General features: G+C 38.0%; 1 protein-coding gene across 3 annotated transcripts in view; it reads right to left on the bottom strand.

Moving 5' to 3' along the window:
* The window catches only part of PDE1A (phosphodiesterase 1A), a 260,293-nt gene that overhangs the window by 47,836 nt on the left and 190,366 nt on the right, over positions 1-22,091 (bottom strand). For all 3 annotated transcript variants that reach the window (XM_081095731.1, XM_081095732.1, XM_081095730.1), the window contains exons 4-7: positions 12,829-13,011; positions 7,980-8,046; positions 5,102-5,218; positions 3,126-3,266 (exon numbers count right to left, since the gene is read on the bottom strand). In XM_081095731.1, coding sequence (XP_080951857.1) covers positions 3,126-3,266; positions 5,102-5,218; positions 7,980-8,046; positions 12,829-13,011 — 508 coding nt within the window. The remainder of the gene's footprint in view (positions 1-3,125; positions 3,267-5,101; positions 5,219-7,979; positions 8,047-12,828; positions 13,012-22,091) is intronic.

Genomic DNA, 22,091 nt, shown 5'->3' with positions numbered 1-22,091 from the left:
AGTCTTCCTTGCAAGTCTGAGGGTAAAGTCACACTGTGTATTTGAATCTCTCTATTTCCCCACTAATATAACCTTCCTCAGCTTTTCAGTCTCACCTTCAGAACCTCTGTCCTGGAGGTGAAATAGGACACTCTTTTTTTTTTATCTCCCTTTACATCTGTGACCAAAAAAAAGGACTTAAGCAAAATCATATTTTTAAAATTCTGATTATACCCCCAGCTTAAATAGCATACATCTTCGCATTATACTTCAAAATTCAGCAGATATTTTATCATACCAAAGTAGGCATTATTTTCTATTCTATCTTGTTCTGAGGAAGCTCAATCAGTTCAGTTTTCATTAAAGAGTAAATCTTAAATATTCAATTTTTCAGTCAACTTTTTCAAAGCCACAGAATTCAGGAAAAAAAAGGAAATGCCAAATACTTGAAACGTATGCCACCTCACTATCAGTGTCAAGATCAAGGCCTTAGAAAAGAACAAGTAAGCAGGTCAAACCAAGAAGATGTTAAAGCAATTTCGGCGAGTGCAGCAGCTTTGACAGCTGTCAGGGACACTTTGCTTATCACATTAATTGCCATGCACATCAGACCAGGTGAAAGCAAAGAGTGCAAGAAACAGCCATGACCATGAAGCCTTTGAAATCAAAAGAGCTTTAAAAGAATGTCTGTGTGTGTGGTTATGTTTGTGTGTGTGTACATGCACACATGCTAGAAAGACAAACAGGTATGAAGAAGGTTACAGACTACTTTGAAAAAACTTACACTATTTTAAAGTTATATCTTTGAATGTTTGAGTTTCTACTTATTATTGGTAACTTGTTTCCTCCATTTAAATGTCAATCATACTCCTGGAATGAATGGTAACTCAACCAGGGACCATGTCCCACCATGACTACATTTGATCTAGCCCAATGGGCACAATTACACCTTATTTCAGTGATGCTCCCATATATAACTTAAATCAGGAAAACACAAAGTATGAGGTTGACATAGTTCAGCCTAGAAGGTCACAAGAGGCTCATGCCACTGTATCAATGAAGGCTTTTGAGATTTCTACCTCCCTCCAAATAGAACTCAACTCCAAATCAGGTCATATTACTTTGTAATCCTATATAATCAAAAGCTAATATGCAAATAGACCAAACAGTGGAACAACCGAACAACTGGTTGCTATGATGTGCACTGCCCACCAGGGGGCGTGTACAGAACATGGCGGGCATTGGCCATGGCAGGATGGTGGAGCAGGTGAGTGGGGGTGCCAGCCCAAGGTGGGGCGCCAGTTGCTGTTATCGGGGCAAGCCTCTGGTGGCTACTGAAAATTCTTTGCTTCCACGTGCCATTGTCCCACCTGGCGCTTGCACCCATTGCCAGCGCCAGCCCCACTCGCACCTGCAGCCAGCACCAGAGCCACCGCTTACATCCACTGCCAGTGCCTGGTGCTGGCCCCAATCGCTCCACGCCATCAGCAGGTACGAGTGAGGCCGGTGCCATCAGTGCGTGGGAGTGGCAGCAGCAGGCATGGGGATGTCAGCAGACAGGAGACCTGGGGCCATGGCAGGAGGGGCTGGGTGGGGGCATGGAGGCTGGGCCAAGACCCCCCTCTGTGCCTATCGCAGCCTTGTGGCCCATAATTCCTTTCAAGGTGCACGAATTCATGCACTGGGCCCCTAGTCTTGTCATAAAATGCATATTTCTATTGAATTGCTGGTGAGACTTCAAGAAAATGCTTTATTAAGAGCCCAGCTGAGCTCCCAGACATAAGCCATTATCAACTGCCAGCTATGTGAGTGAACCATCGTGGATGTCTTGCCTAGTAATGTCCTCACATGTCCAGTCATAGTTGCTAGCTGGTTGAAATCACAGGAGAGACTCCAAGTGATAGCCTTCTAGTTGGGACCCTTCTAACCACAGACCCTTGAGATATACTAATAAATTATTGTTTTAAACCACTAAATTTGGAGCAATTTGTTATGGAGCAACAGATCATTGGAACATGGGGCAGGAGTGGTATCTGAACCCAAGGCATTGATGGATTTGCAGCATTTTGGAGGCAAAGGAAGATGAAAAAGAAGAGACAATTTTTTAGTCATCACACGAGACACTATTGGATAACCCATAGCAAATGAATATGTGTATTAAACAACACCCTATAGTTTCTTGGGTGAAAATGAAATAATAATGAAAATTTTCTGTATACAATAAACTTGGAGAATTATGTAACTGTTACATGTTTTTAAGATCTCCAGGCCAACCTACTCTGTGTGGTTCTAGGGGCTCTGCATGGCACCAAGTTAGAAACACAGTCTCTGGTGGAGAAAGATGAGTATTGAGGTTCTCTAGGCCCCCAAAGAGAACTAGTTACATAGATCTGAGTGCCAGTGACCCTTGCCAATAGAAATGGTACAACTTCTGAATTCTAAAGAGGCAGACAATCATATCCTGAGGTTGGTGGAAAATTCTCCTTACGTGCTTTTTGACACCACTTCAACCTAGGTTGATGCACATGGAATCAAGAAGGTACTAAGATTTGGGGATTTCACATGGCCTGCACCCCTTTGAACCCACTCAATTTGAAACCTTCAGAAGAGCTGCTTTTCTCTTTTCACCTGGGACTCAGCCTAAACTCTGAGACATTATAGAAACTCCAGGCAATCTCCTGGTTCCTATCATCTATTCCTTGTTGACCCAAAATTTGCATTGTTGAGTCATTTATTTACTTATCTATTGATTCATTCAGTTGCAAAGAGGAGGACAGATATTTTGGGAAAATTCACATGAGTAAGTTCCCAAATACTCAGTAGGATTTGATTGTGATTAGCAATGTATGTACAAGAGAAAAGGCTGCTGAGGCAGTTTAGAAGAACACAATGATATAAGGGAAGAGCACTGTAACTAACTTTCATTCCAAAGACTTTTTCTTTAGGTCACTTTTTTTTTTATTGATTACTATGGGAAAATGAATTTACAAACAAAAATGTTCAATAGTCCAAATTTTGGAAAACTCACAGCATATTTTCATTTGCCTCTGGGTATCCTTTTTTCACTAAGTTAAAATACTTTTTGAGAATAAATGTTATGGATTATTCATTAAACCAACAAACTTCAGTTACAAAGCCGTTCTTACCATGATACCTGTATGAAGCATTATGCAATGCACAGTTTGAGTCACATCAGCTGCGTGGATCAGATTGTGATAAGGATTTTTGTACTTGCTGTAACCAACTTCTAAAGCTTCTGCAAAGGCAATTAGGCAAGAAACAGGAATCTGTGGAAAGTAATAATTATGATTATATTTTACCAAAAGAGCAGCTCTAAATCAACATGAACACAATTTTAGGGAGAGGACACATTAGTGAGTTAGATTCTTGAAGTTCAATGTGGACTATTCTGAAAAACCGCTTCATCAACCTGTTGGCTTTCAATCCTGAGAAGGACTGTAACCCCCCCAAGGGTTTAACTAAGATGAAATGGCAGTCTTACCCATACTGTTGTCTTTAAATGTTTATATCTTCCAGTGTCAAGTCAGAAAGCTAGTTCTTAAAAGGGTAGAATTTACCTATTAGAATTGGTGAAGTCTAGTTTTTCCATCGGTAATACTGTCTCAACATAATTAGCTAGTTTATTAACATGAATGATAGAAAAGGAGCAAAGGGGAGGCCAGATATTATAAACATGGTCACCAGGAAGCTACAGCTTCACACCCACGGAACCAGAGCATTGTCCCTCCAAGGCAGTGGTTCTCAACCTTCCTAATGCCGCGACCCTTTAATACAGTTCCTCATGTTGTGGTGACCCCCAATTTCATTGTTACAAATTGGACATAATTAAAGCATATGATTAATCACAAAAACAATATGTAATTATATATGTGTTTTCCGATGGTCTTAGGCAACCCCTGTGAAAGGGTCATTCGACCCCCAAAGGGGTCGCGACCCACAGGTTGAGAACCGCTGCTCCAAGGGGATTAACACCCCTCCCTTCCCCCCTCCTGGGGGACATAGGACATAAGCGGTAAAGTTGGGTTGCCAGAGGAGAGGTACTTGCCTGTCAGTCTAATCTGGGAAATAGATAATGAGCTAGGGGGCAGAGCTACTGCAAGCCTGTGAAATCTGGGTTAATTGGTTAAACTCCCAGTTATAATCCCCGGAAAAAGAATTCTCTCTCTCTTGCTTTGTTCCTGCTCCCTTGCACTCTCTTGCTCCCTGACCTGCACTCACCCGCCATGTGGCCTTCAACAGCTGCATTGGCCCTGTGGACCCCACGCGCAATGGACTGCAGCTGAGAACACAAGCTAAGCTAGCCAGATGCTAAACTGGACTGTGCTTTCATATGGAGTGGAAGCTCTGGGCAGTGGCTTTAATCCCAGCTCCACTGAAGCCAAGATTGGACTTTTTCCACGGCGAGACAGAGGAAGATGGGATCTTGGAAGGGAATCCCTTTAATTTTATATCATCAATAAAGCTTTCCATAATACCTCAACTTCCCATAGGGGCCTCAGAAAATTCCTTTTCCCATGGCACCCCAAGAACTCCACTTCCACCAGTACCAGGTAGGTACACAAGAGCACCCCACCAATGGCAAAACAAGACATTAAAATAAATGTCCTCCCAGTACCTTCCAGCTCTAAAAATAGCATGATTCCATACATAAGGATGAAAGGTACAGCAGAATGCCCAGAAATCTGATCAAACCTGTTGTTTAAATGTTTCTAAATGAAATAAATTAGAAGCCCTTTCGTTTTAGTTGAAAAAAGGTTGACAATAAAGGTTCTTCCTGTGTCTCAGGAACACAGAAGATCATATTTCTTTAAAACATAGCTTTCAATCTCTACATGGCTGCCTGTGAGCAATTCTGGTGGATGTTGGTATGTCATTGGAACGAGATTATAATGGATTCATGATATCCAAGTGGATATATAGTTATGTCAGTGAGTAGGGGAGGATGGCTATCTCAGGTGATGAACTCCTCCCCCTAGCTCTGTGACCTGTCAACTAGAAACACGGTAAAGTGCACTGGTTAAATGACTCAATGTTCTGCATTTTCTCTGTTATTCAAATAACTAATTCTAAGAGCAATTCCCTTTTATTCCATGTTTCTGACCTTGAAACGGTTGATAAGATCATATCTGGTAAACAGTTCATAAATCATAAACTTCAGGCTATGTTCTCCACTTGCTTCATTTAAGGCAAATACATCAAAAGACCACTTGTCAACTTCCTGTAGAAAAAAAGAGTAAGTACTTCAGGTGGCAAATTCATACAGTTTTCTTTCTTTCTATGAAAAATTATAGGAAAGATCAGGCATTATACATCCAGCCTGCCAGATTTCAAATCAGCACATTAGACTGTATTTGTACCAGTGTCTGATATGGCAAGACCACTTAGCGTCTATGGCTCACAGAAGTGAGGCCATAGGCTTAATGGAGGGGTAAGATTGTCTCCTTAATCCCAAGGTAATCAAAAGGTGCAAGAAGCCTGAGAACACTGTAATACTTCTCTGATCCTAAATCTTGCTCCAAATTTATGCCCAAATTAATTCCCCAGAGTGGGCCTCATCTTGCAGGTTATGTAGGTGATGTTAATTGAGGGGTGAAGGGAAGACAGCTCAAATTTCTCTTTCCCACCCACCTACCTGCTACGTTGCCTGAAATTCCACCATAGGATTTAGTAATTTGGTTTAAATCTTTGATATTTTTATATCTTCTTTTCAAATGCAAGTATATGCTCCCTTATTACTCACTCTAACCTCAGCGGGTTCATTTATACTTTCCTCCAGGGAAAGATGGGAAGATAAAGGAAGTGGGTCTTTTGATTGAGGCGGAGGATGGTAATTTTGGCATTTCAGGCAATTCCCTCAGGAAGGAAGAGGGAAAGAGGTATTCTAGGAAAGCGCCTCTTGCTGCTGCATGGTTTTGCTTAAGGTAATTCCAGGGCAAAAAACTTGAAATGGCCTTGCAGCAGGTGATATCAGTCCCATACATCCCGAGGGAACTTTCAATGTAAAGTTTGAGCTCCAGCACTGAAGCTCAAACTTTAAATAAATCACTGAAATTAAGAAACCTAAAGAAACGCAGCAAAGTCAGTCCTAATGATTATCAGAAACTATTAGCCAAGAAGGCCTGATGACATACACTGCAGGGTTAATATTAGTAAGTAAGCGGACAACCTTAAATCTATGCATCAGTTTTGAATCTGAGCAGGCGATGTTTAGAGCTTCACTCACCTACCACATTTTATGGAGGCCAACTGTGTGCTGCATCTCCCATGCTGAAACTAATCTAAAACATCTGATAAAAAGCATTCAAACAGTCTCCTTTAAACTTAGTTCTTTTGAAACATAGCAATAACTTCAAATGGTCCTTTGAATCACTTGGAAACACCAATGAAATATTTACTGAACTGCTTGTGTACCTTTGTTAAATTCCTTGCATTTGGCCCTAAGTTGATCCATAAACACTTGCTTTATCTGTTTGTCAGTTGCAAGTCTCTAAAAGTTCTATTAGAAGGCATTTTACCATCAGTAAAGCTCAAAGGAGGCCAACAAATCTTTTATCAAATTCCAAAGCCAACACAGAAGAATTAGTTCAGACCGTTACAAGGCTGCTGTTTACAGTTCCCATTAGGGGTTTCCCACTGGGTAAAAGGTTAGCTCTCCATTTCTTGGGGATTTTTCATCAACAATGATGATTACCTTTGTAAACTAATGCAGATGCTTGGCTTTGACTTGTCAGATTGAGAACAAAGAAAATAAGGAGGTATTTCAGGAAATAATAATTATTTAAGTAAAATATTCTTTTTAATAGTCCTATGTTTTTTCTATAGTATATTTTAGAAAAACATTTACATTCTCTCATACTTAAATTTTTTGTGAGTTGGTTTCTAAGCAAAGGTTCTTAAAATAAATAATATACTTTCCCATAGTTGAGGAAATAAAAATCTCTGAAGAGCTGAGTAATTAATATCCTATAATGTGACATTTCAGCTACACAATAATTGCTATATCAGAATTCAGAAACAAAGATAAAAAAGCATCTAAGAAAAACAAGCTATCTTTTTAAATTAATAAGATTAAAATCTAATATGTAGCAAAGGAAAACCAAATGCAAGGGGTTACAGAAAAGGAAATCAAGTGACAAAAGAAAGCAATATAAATTTAAGCTAGTAAAGTAGTTTAATACATCTTTTAATTCTCGGTTAGTACAGGAAAACCACCGTAAGACGTAGAGAAGACAAAGTTGAAATTCTTCCACCCAAATTAAGTGATAGAAAAAAATAAGGAATGTTGAATTATGAGCTTTCAAAATGCTTCTGTGGAAATAATGGCTAGGAACAGTACACACACACACACACACACACACACACACACACACACACTGGAGAGAAGTAAATGAGCCAAAACCTTTCCTCTTCAGAGTTATGACACATTAGTATTTCTAACACATTAAGTATTTTAACACTGCAATTGGGTCCAGACTAGGGCAGCCATAGGAAAAGAAGAAACAAGAAAGATAGATTTTTGTTGTTGTTTTCTTTCTTAATTTTCTTACTTTTTATAAATTTTTTCAGACCTAAAATTCTGGACAATTTTATTCCATATACGTTTTTTGACTGAAACATCTTTTTATAATGCATTCAATTTTTCTTTAACATATACAAAACCAAATTTGTATACTCTGACAAGTCCTGGTGCTGTCAAAATTGAATTCAAGATCCATGTAAATAAAGCATAGGGAAAATAATCACACGTGTGCTCACACATGCATATGCATTGATATAGTTTGTTAGTGAAAATCAATCCTCAATTAAGTCTAAAATGAGTCGTAATTTGGAACACATGACATTCTGTAAAATGGTTAAAATATCTTTTACATACCAATACGTAAGCTGCAACAAAGACCTATTTTCATTTCCTCTGACAATTTTAAGAAGATTTAAAAACATAACTATTTGGAAAACTAAAATAATTGAAATTATTTCACCTTTAATGTTACTATGACAGCTTCTGGATATGCCAAACCAACCATGTGATAGGACTTTCTGTACATCCTAAAAAAAGAAAAATAAGTATGTATATACACATATGAATCATTTACTCAGTATAAACATAAGGGGAAAGATTACTTTCAACTAGTTTGCCTTCTATCGTTAGTTACAGGCTGCCTTTGTGACAACAATGAAATAACTACAGTCATCCTTTATTAAGCTCTACAATGTGACAGATGCTAATACTATTTTGTTTACTTACAACCACAATCTGAAGTCCTATTGATTTTAGTTTCCAGGTAAAGATATCTTTGCCTTAACGTCATCTTATTAAAAGAGACTGTCTTTTGGGTATGCAACAATAACACTTTCTAGCATGTCACCATATCACTGACAGCAGAATATTCTTGTTTTATGTCCATTTATGTGCCAAAAACTTCAGTGTGGAGGTTGAATGTCATTAAAATAGCGAATATATTTTTTTCCACATAATGGAAATTATAGAATGGAATGTGTAGTATCATAAAAATTTGCACAGATTTCTTTTTTTTAAGTTTAGAATATCGGGGGAAACAATATTGACAAAAATTGTTTAAGGTTGTTCAAATTGTCATTTAACATCATTTACAAAAATTATCCAGAAAGAACAAAGTTATTTCTATTTTTATAATAGTATAAATAATAAAAATATTTTTATTAATCAGTAATTTGTTGGATTTTCCATCTTTCATTGGGCAACCAAGATATCCATCAAAAACCAAATTAGACAAAACCATAATTTAATAATTATATCATTAATTTATATTAGGGTTCAATATAAGAAAAAGTAATTTGAAAAAAAAATATTCTGCATCTTCTATAAAATCACTATGGAAAATATCAATCTTCTTATTTAATTTACATTATATTAAAAATCCTTAAGACATATTACCCATTTTCTATGTAAAAGCTATCTTTTTTAAAAGATGATAGAAGTCGAGTCATTTATCATGTTTTCCTTTTAAATCTTGACTTTCTTGAATATCAGAATTAAAATATTGTTTATATTTATATCTACCCTAGGCTTTCTTGATAGAGCAACCTGCATTTCATGACAGAGATGTTACTTTATTTTCAAGTTACATTTATTATAAATGACTTTAACTAATTTTTGAATGTAGGTGATTAGTTATAATAAAAATATTATCTGTATACTCTATTCTGTTGGGAGATTTCAGAATAGTTTATAAATAAAATTACTTACACTAATTGCTCCATTAAGCAGGGATAATTATTCAAATCTTGCAGGGCAAGGAAACTACTAACTACACTATAAAATAGCCAGAAAATAATTATTGTCAATAATATTTATGAGGGCTTTTTTTCCTAAAGAAACAAATAGTTTTTTCTATCTATTTTTCTAGTCATCATTTACAAAAAAAAAAAAAGTTAAAGTACAGGAGAAATGAAAGGGTGATAGGCCAGGAAAAAAAAGATCAATATAAAAATCAATAGGAATAAGAAGTTTTACAAATTAAGTAACATTAAAACAGTTTGACCTAATGGCATAAAAGGCATCATGATCTAGCAAAGAGAACACACCCTTTGAATAGCTTGTTAGCCACTCACTAGCTGTGTGCCTTTGGAAAACTATTTAATGTCACTCACCTGTAAAATGAGAATAACTATAAGATTTCTGTGAAGAGTACATACTATAAATGCCTAGCATAATATAATAAGTACTCGATATAAGACAGTCATCATTATTATTAATATTGTTATTCTGCAGCAAATACCCTTGATTCCAATGCTTATCATTCTTTAGGGCTCCCTGGGCTCAGTGGGAACTCTGGTGATATTACGTTTCTTAGACTTTACAATAGGTTAAGAAATAAATATCAGTATATATTCTCATTATATGAAATGTAAAGGATACAAAAATGAGGATCCCCCCTCCAAATTGATAGAGAAAATTTCTCATTGTCATTTTCTAACCCTATAATTGAAAATAAAATGTTGAGATAAAAAATGAGAAATAAGAAATCGAGATAACTCATCCTGGAATCAGAATGAGTGTGGGAGAAGATTAATGCAGTTGCCTCACACTTGAGTAAGTAGTTTATATATTGCAAGTTGCTGAAAAAGAATAATGAATTTCTTGGGCTCTTACAAGTGACAAAAGTCCAGTTGGAAATATAGTGGATTATTTTTGAAAGTTTTGACTATAGTTACAAAATATAAGTCAAATCTTAAAACACAACTATTTATGCCAGACACTGTGCTAGGCACCAGATTTTTTAGTGGCAAATAAGAAAAATATAGTTGCTACTTTCATGAGATTTAGTCAGTGGTGGAGAGGAAAAATGAATAAGAAACAAAATATAATTACAGCGGGAAGTGCTATGAGGTAAACCACTGGTTGGGGCAGAGAAAGTAATGAACAGTACACAGAGTGATCTGGAAGGATAAAAAGGTCCAGCTAAAACGGTCAAAGGGTAGGGAAATCATTTCTGAAAGAGGAAATATCAGGATTAAGGGCCTCAAGGAAGAAAGGAGTTTAGGGGTGTTCATGGAGTTGAAACCAGACTGGTATAGATACTCAGTCAAGCAGGTAAAAAAGAATTGGGGGGCGGGGGGTTGCTAATCCTGCAAAGCCATCATACAAAAATTCTCTAATACCAAGTGAAAAGGAAAACCCACAGGTAATAGTAAGGTTCAGAGGGACAGGAACCAATTTATATTCTAAAACAGCACAGTAGGATGACTTATTTGGAGAAGGCAAGCGAGGAAGAGGGGAGCCCAGCTCAGAAGCTATTGCCATGCTTCTGATGGTGGGTAGCGAAGGCTCCCTTTGGAGATGCGGGAGAGGAGATGAGACAGTGAGCGGACTCGGGGTACATGTGGGTAAGTGAATAGCCAGGACTTGCGGAGGCACTGAATTTGGGGAAGACGCTTGAGAGAAGGCTCAAGAAGACTTTCTAACTTTCAAGATCAAAGATGATTATTTTTGAAAACTCAAGATAAGCATATCCCACTACTTTTATGCATTTACTAGTGGGAATTCAAGGGTAAGAAAAAAGATTTTATTTCCAAATGTTTGTAGCACATTGCTTTCTTCAAGACTGCTTACTAATTCAGTGATCTTAAGTACACTTTAATATTTCTATAGGCTATTAAATATGTTGAATAGCACACAAAAATTAGCATGTCAATATATTTTATAGAATTCTTAATCTTCTACTGAATGGAAATGGAAATTTATTTGATTTACATTCACAGTTTGTATTTCTTTTCAGTTTGCCAAGTTCTGTAACATTTTCTTAAAAAAGACAAAATATGCATTGCTTCAGTAAATCAAAACAGTCTGTGATTCTCTCACTGACTTTCTGAACTACTATTTATTTTGAATTTGATGTTATGAAAAAAATCAATAACTATCACACACTTGCCTGAGGAACATTGTTATAGAAATTCTTTCTCTCCAGCCCTGTCTCCCTGTTTCAGATTCTGGTCCCACCAAGGCAGGGTTGGGACCAGTTTATGTGCAAAGGGTGCGTCCATGTGTGTGTGTGTGTGTGTGTGTGTGTGTGTGTGTGTGTGTGTGTGGCGGGGGGGGGGTGTCACCTCACCAGACTAATCAAATTGCTCACTATGATGATTGTTTTATCAAAGCCAATTAGATATGATTAAGTAATACTCAAAATAATTTGAGTAGTCACTGAGTGGTTTTTATTATGGGTAACACAGGCACAACCCAAGATCCTAGAAACTTTACGTGCGTAGTTATAATATATTTTTAAGTCACATTGAATACTTCCTTTTTAAAAAATTATTTTTCCATTACAGTTTATATTCAGTATTATTTTGTATTAGTTTCAGGTGGCACGTTGAATATTCTTTGCAATGCATTCTCATTTTCATTTTTAGAAGCCCAAGTCTATTTCCCATTCTTTCCTTAACAGAAGAAAATTAAAGTTTATACTGTTCATTAGAGGTAATGGCTAGAGGTGTCAGAAGATTTAAAATGATATTATTTCCCTTAAATTTAATTTTAAGTACATTGACAAACAAATTTCTCTGTTCCTTGGTTTTATTTGTCTCAAAACTGTTAAAATAAACTTTTTATATAGAAATTAAAACAATGTAATTGTTTTTTATTCTAAAGAATTTCTAAGAACTAGTTTTGAACATGGTTAGTTGTAACATGTTTATTTCAAGTCTTTTCGTACTTTTAGTGTTGAAACATCTTGTTTCCCAGACAGAAAAGTACGTTGTGTTTTTAAGGGCTAACAGAATGTAACATGGGGTCATATTAACATGTATTCCACATGAGAAACTGATGATTTGATTCAGTGCTTCTAGGAGCCATCACATATTCCTTGCTTCAGTGACAGAAATGTTAAAAAAAAAATACACAAAATTCTTCCAAGGTGGACAGAGAGAGCTTTCCTCCTATAACGAGAACAGAATGGTCTTCTCTCTTTAGTGCAGAGAGAGACCTGCTTGGTTTTGGTGTGTAGTGTAGAATTTATTGTATGAGGTGTTACAGTTTATTCAGGTAAAATTAGTTGTATGGCATATGAATGTGTTATAATTGTTTTTAAACAGTTATTCACAAAAGTTCATTCAAAAGCCAAAAGCCTTTGTCTTTAGTCTTTATGTCAATTTAAAATGAATAAAAAGAATAATACAGGATAGGAAAATTTTGTTATAGGTAAGTTCATCATAAGTCCTAAGTCTGTGCATTGTAGGGATACTTATGATTGAGGTTTTCCTCAGTAATATATAGGCTCCCATAACTTCGAAAGTGTAGGTATAGTTTCTGCCTTTTGAATTTTGTCTTGAGATACCAGAAATTTCACATACCTTTCCACAAAAATTCCAGCTTGAACAGCATGCACAATGCTCCGAAACTTTGGCTTTTCCTCGGATTTCTTTTTCATCATCCCCATTTTTCGTGTAAAGGTAGAAGCCAGCCAGTCCCGGACTTCCAGTGGGACTGAATCTGACTGAATGTCACTGAGCTCATCGTCAGTATCCAGCAGTCTCCTACAAAAATGTATACAGATGAAAACTTTAGGAACATTTAAGAAAACAACAATAAAATAAGCATTGCAATAGGATTTAAATACACAAATCCCTTTCTGATCATTCCTTAATATGAACTACCTAAAACAAGAAAAATGATTGGGTTGATATTTGGAAAGCTCTGAATTTCTCAAATTGGTAATTTTCTTAAGGTAAGACTAATGGACTTGAGCATTTCCACATTCCCGATCATTTAAGAGCAATGATACCAGTCTGGAGATACCAGCCTGCTAATATTAATATTCTAATGGTGAGTAAAATTAAGATGAGATGGGAAAGAAAGGCTTTAAACAGGTGTCTACTAGTAAAGGAAGGAACTGGAATAGAAAAGAGGGATAGAAGCCATCAAAGTCATCTTATATTTAATACACACAGTACAGATGGTACATACTATTTCACTAATGGCCTTTGAGTTTACAAATGTCATTCACGTGTGCTATTTCATTTGCTTTAGGTATCTTTAAATTTTAGGAAAATAATAAGTACTCTAAAAGATATTAATTCAATATCAACATCACAGATTTAAAAAGTGAAAAAGTAAAAACAAATTATTTAAAAACTCATTTTAGGTGACAGAACCAGTGGAAGTGGAAGAGGAACTCCTCCAGCTGTGAGCACATGCTTGTGGAGGGTGGAGCTCTGAGGGCTTTAGAACTGCTGGCTGAGAACCCCCTGAGTGAGGGAGGAGGTGAACAGGACTGAAAGCATTGCCCTCTCCGATATAAGTTCCAGATGCACCATATTGACCAGACTGATGACTTTCTGGCCATAGGTCCTAAACTCATACAGCTGTCAATAGGGCTGGTCAGCTCCAGTGACCCAGAACTTCCTAAATGTCTCAACCAGCAAGAGACAAAAGGCTCCCCACAAAATATAAAACCAGCTTTGCAGAGCAACCGGGCTTCGCCTCCAGGAAGAACACAGGCCAGCTCTGCTTGTCACTTGATTCGGTTATTTCCTTGTCAGTGCACCAATTTAATAACCTAGAGCTATTTTGGGCACATGTTAGATTTGATCTTTGGGTTCTATTTGCTTTGATAAATCTCTTTGCACAGAGTGAGGCCTAAAGATTATGAGTCGGTGGAAGGAAGGTAGCCAGAAGTGACAGCGTGCGCTAAATTATCCAGAACAAGTCACACACCACCTTGCGAGGACAGGGACCAAGGCAAGGGCAGAAGAGAAGGAAGCCCACCCACCACTACCAAAAAGAAGCTCAAAAGATTATGTCACCTTCTCGATGTGTTGCCCATTTTCTAAAAACTCTCAGAGGACCGTCATTTGCCAATATTCATTTCTCATGGTATTAACCATGAAAGCATTTATGAAATAACGTATGAAAAATATACCCGATTTACATGTGGGAGTTACAAAACTGCATGCATACATATGAAAATAAGAAGATTGACGTCGTTGGAAGTTAATGCTGGTTAATACTTACTGTATGTCATTTTCAATTTTCTTTCGGGCCTTAAGTTTGGATGATTTTGATTTAGCCTTAATACACGGACATTGTAATTCAAAGGAACATTTTTTTTTTCTCCTCCTGCCCATTTTAAATCAGATTCCTTAGCCACTTGAAGCAAGAGAGTACAGAGCATGGCTTGAAAATGTCAGGGCTTATGCCATTTCTATGATTTCTTATGCTGTGCTCACATAAAAGCTCCGAGCAGAGCGTGTGGAATGAGGACCATTGTACTGTAATTCTGTGATGTCACCGTGCTCCAAGCATTCTAGTGCTGCCTTGTTTTATCCACTATCGAGTGGCAGACACATGGTAAGGCTGTCAATTACTCCTTTGACATTGATTACTTTATGGCTACGTGTCCTAAACTCACAAATTGTTCTAGCCAGATGGCCAAACATGGCAACAATCAGCATATGGAAGTGAGAGTTCACATAGGGATGTGGTGCTCAGGGGTCTGGCAATCCTTAGTCATGAGGCATGATGTCATGCACTGAGAAGGAAAGAGCCTATAATCTCAGGGGGAATGAGTGAAGGGGATTAATTAGTGGATATGGGGATACAGGAAGACTGTGTGTAAAGAGAAAAACATGGAATATGCTATTTTATAACTAAAAAGGCAAATCTGGAAAAAAGCAACAAATAGCTCTGTGATGGTCAGTTTACATGTTAACATGGCTAGGTTATAGGCCCCAGTTGTTTGGTCAAATGGCAGTCTAGATGTTGCTGTGAGGTATAGTTTAGATGTGATTAATATTTAAGTCATAGACTTTGAGTAAAGCAGCTGACCCTCCATAATGTGAGCGGGCCTTATTCAATCACATGAAGGCCTTAAGATTTAAGAGATAAGAGGGAGGTCCCCCAAAGAGGAAGAAATTCTGGCTCAGAACGCTTTCTGACTCAATATTGCAACATTACTCCTGCCAGAATGTCCAGCCAGTATCGGCCTGCCCTGCAGATTTCCACTTTGCCAGCCCTCAACAATCACACAAGCCAATTCTTTTTTTTTTTTAATTTCTTTATTGGTTAAGGTATTACAAATGTGTCCTCATCCTCCCATTAACCTCCAACCTCCCCCCACCCCGCACTCATACTCTCATCTCCCTGTTGTCCATGTCCATTGGTTTGGCTTATATGCATGCATACAAGTCCTTTGGTTGATCTCTTCCCCTTACCCCACCCTCCCCTACTTTCCCTCTGGGGATTGATAGCCTGATCGCTGTTTCTCTGTCTTTGGGTCTGTCCCTGTTCATCAGTCTACGTTGTTCTCTATATTCCACAAATGAGTGAGATCATGTGGTATTTATCCTTCTCTGACTGGCTTATTTCACTTAGCATAATGCTCTCCAGCTCCATCCATGCTGTTGCAAATGGCAAGAATTCCTTCTTTTTTACCACAGTGTAGTATTCCATTGTGTAGATGTACCACAGTTTTTTAATCCACTCATCTGCTGATGGGCACTTAGGCTGTTTCCAAATCTTAGCTATGGTGGATTGTGCTGCTATGAACATAGGGGTACATATATTTTTTCTGATTGGTGTTTCTTGCTTCTTGGGATATATTCCTAGAAGTGGGATCACTGGGTCAAATGGGAGTTCCACTTTAAGTTTTTTGAGGAAACTCCATACTGTTCTCCACAGTGAGCCAATGCTTTAAAATAAATCTCACTCCTTCTCTTCAGAGCCTTTAGGTTAATATAATATTATACATATTTTATATAAAACAAAGACTAAGAATCTTCTATCTATCTATCTAATCTATCTATCTATCTATTAGTATTTATCAATCTACCTACCTATCTAGACGAAGAAAGAATATTTTCAACCTTCATGAACACTATGTGGTAACTGTCAGCATGGGTTATAAATCATATAGGAGATAAAGGCACAGCTTTGTATTACATTAATGTTCATTTAATAAAGCATATCAATCCTCATTCTGGTTTTAAATGATAAAATATCATTTGCAAGAGACTAAAATGTTTTTTTAATTGTTATGGATCTAAACTTCATACTGTCTTTTCATGGCTTAATGGCTCATTTCTTTTTATTGCTAAACTAGAGGCCCAGTGCACAAAATTTGTGCACTCGGGAGTGGGGGGAGCAGGCCTAAACCGGCAGTCTGACATCCTTAGCACTGCTGCGGAGGCCGGAGAGGCTTCTGCCACTGCCACTGCGCTCGCCAGCCATGAGCCCGGCTTCTGGCTGAGCAGTGCTCCCCCTGTGGGAGTGGCACTGACCACCAGGGGGCAGCTCCTGCATTGAGCATCACCCCCTGGTGGTCAGTGTGCATCATGTGACTGGTTGTTCTGCCATTTGGTTGATTTGCATATTAGCCTTTTATTATGTAGGATAATATTCTATTGTATGGATGTACTATATTTTGTTTATACACTCAACTATTAAAGAACACCTTGGTTGCTTTCAAGTTTGGGCAATTATGAATAAAGCTGTTATAAACATTTGTGTGCTGTTTTTTCAACTCATTTGAGAAAATACTAAGGAGCACAATGGTTGGAACTTATGGTGTTTAGTTTTTTAAGAAACTTCCAAACTCTCTCCTAAAGTGGCTGCACCATTTTGCATTTCCACCAGCAATAAATGAGAGAGAGAGTGGCCAAGCCATCCTCATCTCTTGTTGGCCCACTGCAGTAGCATCCTCACTGGTCTCTCAGCTCTTGCCCTGGCCCCCTTCAGTTTCTTCTTTCCTCTGCAGCCACTATAACTCTTTTAAAGTATAAATCAGACCATGCTAATACCTGATCCACAAAATCCTACATAGCTCATCACAAGCTCTGTCTCCTCCTTCATCTCCTAACCAGTTCCCCTTTAGTCATTTTGCCCAAGCAACGCTGACCTCCTTGCTGCATGCAAACCTGCCAAGTTTGCTTCTGCTTCAGGGCTTTGCACTTGCTGCTCCCTCTGCTTAGAATCTCTTATGGAATTTTTGTGGGGATCATTTCCTCATTGCTTTCAAGTAAAGAAGTCTCCCCTGAGCCCCCTCCTCAAATAGTAAACACCCTTATTCCTTTTTATCCATAGCACTTACCATTACTTGAAGTCATGTCAGATGCTTATTAGTTTGTTTATTCATTTTATGTTTCATTCACTGACTATAAAAACCTTGAGAACAGAGAGTTGTTCTGTTTCTGTGCATTGCTGCATCAGCAGCGGCTACAACAGTGCATGGCATAGATTGTGGGACCAACGTATACCTACTAAATGACTAGAAAATGTCTGAAAATATTTGCACTGAACTATTATAAATAATGAGCTTTAGGGAGTGGAGTGCGGATGGAGATGGTAGAAGAAGCTTTAGTGTTTAGAGTGCCGTGCTATTTGATTGATAAGCAGCAGCATGCTGGGAGTAGTTCACATTTGGCAATCATCTCTTCATTGCCTTTCACTTACTGTGCCCTTGAACAGTCCCTTTACAGTTTTTGAAGCAAGCTATGGGGAAACATATATTTGTCATGGAAAATATATTAAACATTTTATAGCCTTTTGAATGAAAAGTACAGGAATTTTAAAAATAGTATGTAGCGTTTCCATGCCTTTAGCCAAGGACCTCAGTATTTCTGTTAAATAATAACTCTTTTATGCTCACATATTGAGTATGGTAAGAAATTCCTAATGAAGGCATAAATAAGGTGTAGCAGATTAAAATAATCATTCCAGCTTAGCAGGAGGAAAGTTGAAAGACAAGTGGATAAAACCTAAATTTAAATTAAAAAATAAACCAGTACACCTAGTGGTGCATTTCTCCTCCACCTCTTTCTTCTTCCTTATTTGTTTTCCCTTTCCCTGGCACCTGCCTTCTACACTTCATCCTCCTTCCTCTGAGCACAAGATACTCTTCAAATTTCATTAGACCATGTCAGATAGGGCAGGAACAAAATCTATGGAGTCATATAAAATAGTAATCCTGGCTTTAGTTAGAGAATTATCATTAATAATTTTCCTCTACATTTATCTAAGATGTGAAAATATCTGAATACTTACATAAGATTATGTTACATGTAAAACTCATAAGACTATATAGTCTGCCCTTATTTTATTTTTGGAATAAATTTGTGCAAAGCTTGATAAAATGTGACATCAAATACTACAATGAATTTTGCTTTCAAGACATCCAAAACCTTTATTGCCCTTCATCCAATAGTGTTAGATGGCAGAATGAGCATAATTCTTTACACTGCAGTGCTCTTAAAAAATTGAAGACTATGTGTTTAAGAAATTAACAACATAAAAGAATCACTGGTGCGTTTTCCTTGGGAATTCTTAAAATGCACTACATAGAAAAGAATAATAAGGAGTATATGTATAAAATGTTACCACCGTTGACCTTGGAAAAATGCTTCTACTGGTGTTTGATGTAACTTTTTGTTTTAGTCCCAATGGAGTCAATACAGCATAAAGTGAGGGGTCCCTAACTATGAACTGTGTGTTTATGGGGGAGGGGAGGGTGGCAAGCTGTGAAAACTGACCCTGCATCCAATCAGCACTCAGCTGATTCTTGGGAGATATTTATATTCCAAATTTTCTCTCGAAATCAGATGACACAACTCCCAAAGGGCTTATATTTTGAACTAGAAAGTTTGTAGGGGAAGGGAATAAAGGAGGCAGCCACGGAAGGAGAGGTCATGGGATTTTGACTCTTACAATTATAACAGTGAAAATATTTCTTTTCACAGTGGACTCTTGGAAAATGATTACCCCTGTATCCACATGGTTATTTCCAGGCAATTGGTGCCCATACACACACCTATTACGTATTAAAATTCAAGTGCTGAGTGCAAGTAGGAGAAACTAACCTCTCAAGTTTGAAATTTTCTTCTTCCTGTTTTACTATTATTATAAAGAACACATTTCAGCAAGCAACTAAGTCATTGAATCCTGCCCCTAACATTTGCTGGGCTCAGGACAGGAGCACATTTCTCTAAAATACTATATAATTAAATAAAGTTATGTATCAAGTGAATAAATTATTTATGTTTTATCCTTCTACCTTTTGTTCTTTTAAATATGTTTTTATTGATTTGAGAGAGAGAAGAAGGGAGAGGGATAAAGAAATAGAAACATCTATGAGAGAGAAACATGGATCAGCTGCCTCCTGCACGCCCCTACTGGGGATCAAGCCCACAACCTGAACACGTGCCCTGACCGGGAAACGAACTGGTGACCTCTTGGTTCATGGGTCGATGCTCAACTCCTGAGCCACACTGGCCAGGCAATCCTCCTACCTTTGAATAAGTTTCATGAAAGCCTGACAACTTGAGTTTGAATTGAGAATTCTCAACTCCTGAGTGACAGAGTAGGGCCAGCTGTGGCTGCCCCTCTGCACTTACCTACCCTTCTGCTCAGGCCCTCAATACAGAAGCAGGTGGACACTGCAGCCTCCTAGTACAATCGTCATCAACCTGCCCAGCCTGAAAGCAGCTGCTTCTTGGCCACTCTTTAGGGGTTGGGGGGGTATACACAGCAACAGTGTCCTGTGTCCCCTCAGGGGGAAAGACCTAAGAAGGAAGCCCATAAAGGCTTAAAAGACAGGCTAGGGGAGCTTTGAGCAGAGAATTCTGGGGTGTTAGTGTCCAGAATATGGTAGAGGGCACATTGCGCAGGGCATGGGATTCCAGGGTCCAAGTGCCTAGAAGAGGGAGAGGGTCATGGGCTCCAGGTTGTTCTTGGCCTTGGAGACCTATTACCTTGGGGAGGGGCACACTGAAAGAGGGTTGTTGAGCACCTAAAATAGGGGCAGCGTCAGGCAAGTGTTTCTACTGACCTGGGCTAAGGTTGGTATTGAACTCCTATGTAGGAAACATCTTTCAGGTGAGTCCTTCCTGGATGGCTGGGGGAATTAAGAAAGGTTCATCTTCCTGCCGTATGGTTATTCTTTTGGGGTAAGTGGTTCCCTGGTAGGCAAGTTTATTAGTATATTTCTTTGATTAACACATATCAGCTCTGAGCTGACTATATACCACCCCCCCCACCCCCAAAAAAAACCACACACACACACAAAAAAACACAACACTCTAAGGGCAATCATAAAGCTTCACTCAGACTTAGGAACTATCTTAAGATAGACATAGATCAATGATGGCGAACCTATGACATGCGTGTCAGAGGTGACACGCAAACTCATTTTTTTGGTTGATTTTTCTTTATTAAATGGCATTTAAATATATAAAATAAATATCCAAAATATGTCTTTGTTTTCCTATGGTTGCAAATATCAAAAAATTTCTATATGTGACAGGACACCAGAGTTAAGTTAGGGTTTTTCAAAATGCTGACACGCCGAGCTCAAAAGGTTGGCCATCACTGATATAGATGATTGTGCCAGCTGACTTTGTTGCTTACTTACTATGAACCAGGTCCACAACCAAGCTTTACCCCATTTAATCCTCATATCATCATCATAAGGAACACAATTACTATCCCTGTCCCTATTTTGCTGATGAATAAACTTGAGGCACAGACGCCTAACGTAATTTGCTGATAATCATACAAGGAGTGGCCATGACACTTTTTGAGCTCAAGTCTATCAAATTTCAGAATCTGAGTTTTTAACTGCTGAGCTATCCTTCACCTTAAATTCATGTTTTTCTTACTAAGTACCCAGACTACCTTCTCATTCAGACACTATACATATCAGTAATCATTATTCCCTATCCCATCTCTACCTTGAAATTTAGGGTTAAAATTTTGATTTAAAAAAGTCTTAAATGAGTTTGGCCCACCAGAGAATTTTCAGTTGAAGGAAGTTTAAATTTATTTCCTACAGCTGGTATGTTGCATTATGTTCTCATGGAAAAATACATCTGTATGGTAGAATTTTAGGGTATTTTGAAGTACAAATAAATTAAATGCCAGGATAGTAAAACACATTTGAAATGCCATATTGACTCTCAGTACCCTACTTCCTCAGTGCTAAATACATCTGAGTTAATTTTCAAAACCACCACCATTTATTTATTTATCATTTACTCCTTGTCTTGTTCCATAGGAGACTTAAAATAGCAGGCTTTCAAATTTATTTCAACGTTTTTTGTTTTGTTTTGCTTTGTTCTCTGTGTTTTGTTTTTATTTTTATTTATTTTTTTATTTTGGCAGTTTTCTTTCTTTTTTCTGTCTACCTGGTAGCTTTGCTCAATGTTTCTTTTGGTTTTATTGGTCTTTTTTTAAAACTGTGAGAAGACGAGCATTATATCTGAGTGACTATAAAGACTAAACATTTGGATCGACAAGTCAGTTATGGTGACCTTAGCTCAATTCTCAAGAGGCAAATCTTGGCTAAAATGAGGTCAGCTGAGGAGACTGCTAAAGTTAGCTGTGGCTTTCTCCAAGTTAAGGCCTAAGGCGGGCTCTGTGCCTCCTCTGTACCCGCCACAGGAAGCAGAGCCCAGGCAGAGGACCCCATCCCCCAGGACAGGCAGCAATGGCTGGCGGAAATGTAGAGGAGGACTCTGAGAAGGAATCAAGTTGCTTGGAAAGTGAGGATCAAGACTGTATTTTTGGAGTCAGTCCCGAGATGGAAATGAAGGAATGGGCGAAGCAGAAAACTGCCCTAGGCCTTGCT

This window comes from Myotis nattereri (genome assembly GCF_964212035.1).
Source record: "Myotis nattereri genome assembly, chromosome: 7".
Lineage (NCBI taxonomy): Eukaryota > Metazoa > Chordata > Mammalia > Chiroptera > Vespertilionidae > Myotis > Myotis nattereri.
This window is presented reverse-complemented; position numbering and strand designations above follow the sequence as displayed.